The following is a 4,498-nucleotide window of genomic DNA, read 5'->3' as shown; positions in this document are numbered from 1 at the left end:
GAATTTTAATAAATCTTGTTGTACATGTGTCTTGCTGCTTATAAATGTAGATATATTTTCTAATGTAGCCGTGAGGTCTAATGGTACATTTCTATGTGCACCAACAGGAGACATACGGAGCACTCTGCTGAAGCTCGAAGCTCCTCCCAGAGATACAACACGTGCACTCTTTTCACCATGAGCAGCCATTTTGGATTGCTGTTGTGTTGCTGGATGCTCTGCCTGAAATCTCCTAAGTTGGCTGGGGTTGAGGCCGGCTGCCGGCGTGGAAATATTAAGGAATGTGAACTAAATCCCTATGTGCCTGGGCACAACCTAGGTGGAGAAGGGTTTGACGTCACCAAACTGGAAAGGAAGGGAGCCTATGTTATTAACATGGAGGACACGGGAGACAGAAGCGCAGGCTGTAAACTGTGCAGGAACCGACTGCAAGACAACAGATACCAGAAGATACCCAAGCAGGTTGCTGACTGGCGCGTCGTCACCAGGCGCAAGATGAAAGCGACATCCAAACTTCATGAGTCGAGCACTTCCCTAAAACTATCACAAAAGGAATCCATTACCAATGACTGGAAAGTTGGCCTCTCGGTGAGCGTTGTATCAATTGCAGTAGGAGGCTCCCATTCTCGCTTGTCTCAATTTGCAGAGCAGAGGTCGAGTTCTGCGAAGTACAGCTACATAAGCCAAGAAGTGTTGTGCACATATTACAGGTGAGTTGAGAGTAGATCCATGTTGTGGTGTGTGCACTTGTTATGGCTCATGGAAGGAAGGTAAGATGGGCAGCCTCTGCATCTGTAGGACAGAGCAAAAAGCTGAGCCCAGAGTGATTGGATTAATTTAACAGAGGACGATTGCATTGGAGAAGTACATTACAGTTTTTAAAATACTGCTGGCCTTTTCAGGGAGGGAAGGAGGAAGGAAGGAAGGAAGAGAGGGGATTTCAGGGAGGGAAGAAAGGAGGAAGGGAGGGAGGCCGTTTTCCCAATACCACACCATACCTTGCTTTCGCTCCTTGTGACGGTTGTCCTTTACTTATCTTCCTTCTTTGCCTTCTATAAAACAAAAACATATTCCCAAGGCTTGGAGTACGATCAGTTCAGGACCATATATAGTTTATTGCTCGCCCCCAGCTGGTGGTGCAAGTAGTTATGAAAGGCTTTATATTCAATGGGTTGGTTCATATGCTCTGATCAGGAAGGACTTCAATGCTGCTACACATCCAAACCTCTGCATATATTAAAACTATTCTCTGTTTGTTCTAGATACCGGATAAAAAGTTGCCCTGATGTCACAGAGGAATTTAACAAAATGCTGAAATCTCTGCCGAGCAGGTACAACTCTTACACAAAGGCTGCCTTCCGTCAGCTAATAGACGTCTACGGGACTCATTACATCAGACAGGCGACCTTGGGAGGAAGAATCAAGGATGTGACTGCAATCAAGACGTGCGAAGTGACCTTAGGTGGAGTCACAAAAAGTGGCGTTAAAGACTGCCTGAATGCAGAGGTCGGTGTCAGCACGGGTGGCACGGTTAGTTTGGGAATAAGCACAAGTGTGTCACACTGCCAGTCTAGGGCCAGGAGTCAGTTTCACAGCAACACATTTTCAGAGAAGTTCCACGACAGGTTTTCCGAAGTGATAGGTGGTGATGAGGATAAGGACGCGGACCTCTTGTTTCCAAATCAAAATGTCGGCAACCGGAAGCAAAAGCAAAGTATTCAGAGCTGGATCTCAAGTTTGAAAGGGAACCCAGATATTGTAGAATACACCCTGTCACCCCTACACCTGGTGATGTGCTCCCAAGGTCCAGTCCGGGAAAACCTCAAAGCAGCCATCTCAGAGTACATTGGGAGAGAGGGCGAGGGGTGGGAGAAAAGTAGACCAAAAGTTGTTTGTGTGTGTAAAAGGCCGCTTTATTAAGACACAGGTGCACATTACAAACACAAACCTTGGCAACGCCTTACAAAACTAAACCTCACTAAATAATTAAATAACTACAAATTCAGCCCCCCGGACCCTCCCCCACCCCTAAAACATTTTAGCCCTCCCGCTCCCAACAATACATCAATAAAAATATAACAGCATTATAACATTACGTCATCAATAAAATTACATCATCAATAAAACATTTCGTCATTAAACAAACATACGTCATCGTTAAAACTTTATTCGTCCAACCACAATTACAATAACAACGGTCAGGTCCTCCATAACCATAAACCCTGCCTGACCCTGCACTCCTGCAGATACCCCCCCCTCACAAAACTGAACGGTCAAACCATGACCAACATACCCCAGCACTTGTCAAAGAAATACTTGAACTAATCCTCAACCAGCAATCTGCCTAAAAACCGTAATGATACCCAAAAACACCGCACAGCACCTGTGTCTAGCGACGGATACAAATACAAGAGAAACAACCCCTGCACACCGGTAGCCCACAAAACAGCCTTTTACTTAAAAAAGAAAATAGGGGCAAAAAACGCCCAAAAAATAGGGAAAAAACTGAGCAGCGAGGGGAAGAGCGGAGCATTTAAAGCGAAAAATTGAGGGAGGGAGGGTGGGACAAAAAGCTATGAGCCCACCTAGCCACCAGGTCACCAAACCTAAAATGGTGGCTGGTAGGCAGTGGGCGGGGGGTTTATAATTGGGCTATGCTGGTCCTACTGGACCAGCCCAATTCTGGAAACTTCTGTCCCTCTTAAAGGGACACCCCTCGCTGCTCTCCCAAACCGCCCGGGGGAGGAGACCTCCCGGCGGTCGGCTCCCTCCCCCAAGCCCCCCTTCTAGAACAGCAAACTAGGGATAAATGCCCCAGTTGTCCTCGAGGAAGTCGTGTCACACGACGAGGCCGCGAGTGCACCTGCAGCTGTCCAAGCAGCAGCTTCATGAACAGTGAGTGCTGTCCTTCGAAAAAAGGCGCGGGGGAACTAACCGTATATGTCATAGATGGGAATGAGCTCCGTGGAGACAGTTTTGGGCTTAGTACTGGTCAGTCTGATGCCTATGTTATGGTATCTGTAAAGGGTACATCTAACTCCCAACGTACCCAGACAATTGACAACAATAACAACCCGCGATGGTATTACAGAATGCACTTTGGTATGGTTAGCCTCTTAAGTTATCTGGAGATGAAGCTGATCGTGTATGACCAGGACTGGTTCTCGTCCCGCAACACTGGGGAATGTAAAATACAACTAGATCGTGTGTCTACTGGATTTATCTCAGAAAAATGCTACGTCACAAAAGGTGGGCACATTCGCTATAAATACAAGCTAGAGTGTGCACCAGGTTTGGGTGGCTCCAAGTGCAGCGAGTTGTCTCCCCCCTAGGGGACGCTCTGAGGCTAAACAGACCTTTCCTTATAGCAAAGAAAGAGAAGATCAATCCCTTCTTTAGCAAGCAGCAGAACCAGGTATAGCAAATGTTACAGCTTTACTGTAGTCATTAATTGCCCTAAGTACGGCCGCACTTCTCTGTAATATCCGCAAAGCACAGTAAAGTGACCATTTTTGGGATTGTAGCGCAATGCAGTACAGCAAGTCACCTTATGAGTCACAATATGTAGAATTTATCGTTGGTAACAGAGGTCGAAGTAGGTGGGATCAGAGTGTCACGACATACCCATACTTTTTTATTTAATGAAAAAACGTTCCCCTATTTTTTCTGAAATGTCACGTGTCCCGGAACGGTTAATTACGATTGTTTAAATGCTTCAGCTGAAGTGTCATTCAGGGAGCCTCCTGTGCTGTGAAACCAAGAGAGGAGACAACTAAACAATCAAGAAACCTTCTTGCCAGGGTGCCTGCTTGCTTGAAAGAAATGCAAATGTGCTCAACTTGCTAATCTGCAAATGTACAGGGGGTTTGGGAGCCAGGACTTACTTCAATTGTGGGATTCACTTGAGGCTTTGTGATGACAGATGTATTCTTTTTGGCTGGTAGTGCAAGGGAGTGACTAGTTGAGTTGTGAAGCGCCTGCTTTTAAGGGGTAGTTATACTTTTAAAAAATGCTTTAGGTACAGTCTGGCCATTACTAAAATCTATATTTTTGAAGCACCATTTTATCTTTAGCCGTTTTGTAGCATTCTATATTATTCTGTGTGTAATGCAATTTTAAAATAATGACTTACATATTCACAGTGCTTTCTGTCACAGGATATGACCTCGGAGCACTAAAAATACACAAGTAACTATTCCCCACTGCACCAACCAAGATTTAAATCTGTGGCTTTATGGTTACACATTCACCTCTGCAGTGTATTAACTAATAGAGATTTCATAATGCACTGTAGTGCATTTCCCACTGATTAACTTGACACTTTTTTTATTTTCCATTTTAGCTGCACCTTATTTTATAAATAGCTCCCTGAAGTTAAAATGCCGAAACAAAAAAAATGGACAGAATATTTAGGCCCAGATTCTGAAAAGTTTAGCGTCGGGTTAGCGTTACTTTTTTAACACTAACCAGATGTTAAACCCATTTAGGGATTCACAAA

At 44.8% G+C, this 4,498-nt stretch overlaps 1 protein-coding gene across 1 annotated transcript; it reads left to right on the top strand.

Annotated features, from left to right (window-relative positions):
• Nucleotides 1–495: 495 nt before the first annotated feature.
• LOC144766839 (perforin-1-like) lies at nucleotides 496–3,332 on the top strand. The gene is made up of 3 exons (XM_078650559.1): nucleotides 496–710; nucleotides 1,263–1,846; nucleotides 2,785–3,332. Exons 1-3 carry the CDS (start codon nucleotides 496–498, stop codon nucleotides 3,330–3,332), a joined length of 1,347 nt encoding a protein of 448 aa, XP_078506685.1.
• The last annotated feature ends 1,166 nt before the right edge of the window (nucleotides 3,333–4,498 follow it).

This window comes from Lissotriton helveticus, chromosome 7 (genome assembly GCF_964261635.1).
Source record: "Lissotriton helveticus chromosome 7, aLisHel1.1, whole genome shotgun sequence".
In the NCBI taxonomy this organism is placed as follows: domain Eukaryota; kingdom Metazoa; phylum Chordata; class Amphibia; order Caudata; family Salamandridae; genus Lissotriton; species Lissotriton helveticus.
This window is presented reverse-complemented; position numbering and strand designations above follow the sequence as displayed.

Coding starts and splice junctions, on each gene's coding strand:
- LOC144766839 (XM_078650559.1), top strand. CDS start 496: ATGAAAGCGACATCCAAACTTCATGAGTCGAGCACTTCCCTAAAACTA. Junction 711..1,262: donor GTGTTGTGCACATATTACAG/GTGAGTTGAGAG, acceptor TGTTTGTTCTAG/ATACCGGATAAAAAGTTGCC. Junction 1,847..2,784: donor AGCAGCCATCTCAGAGTACA/TTGGGAGAGAGG, acceptor CCCAAGCCCCCC/TTCTAGAACAGCAAACTAGG.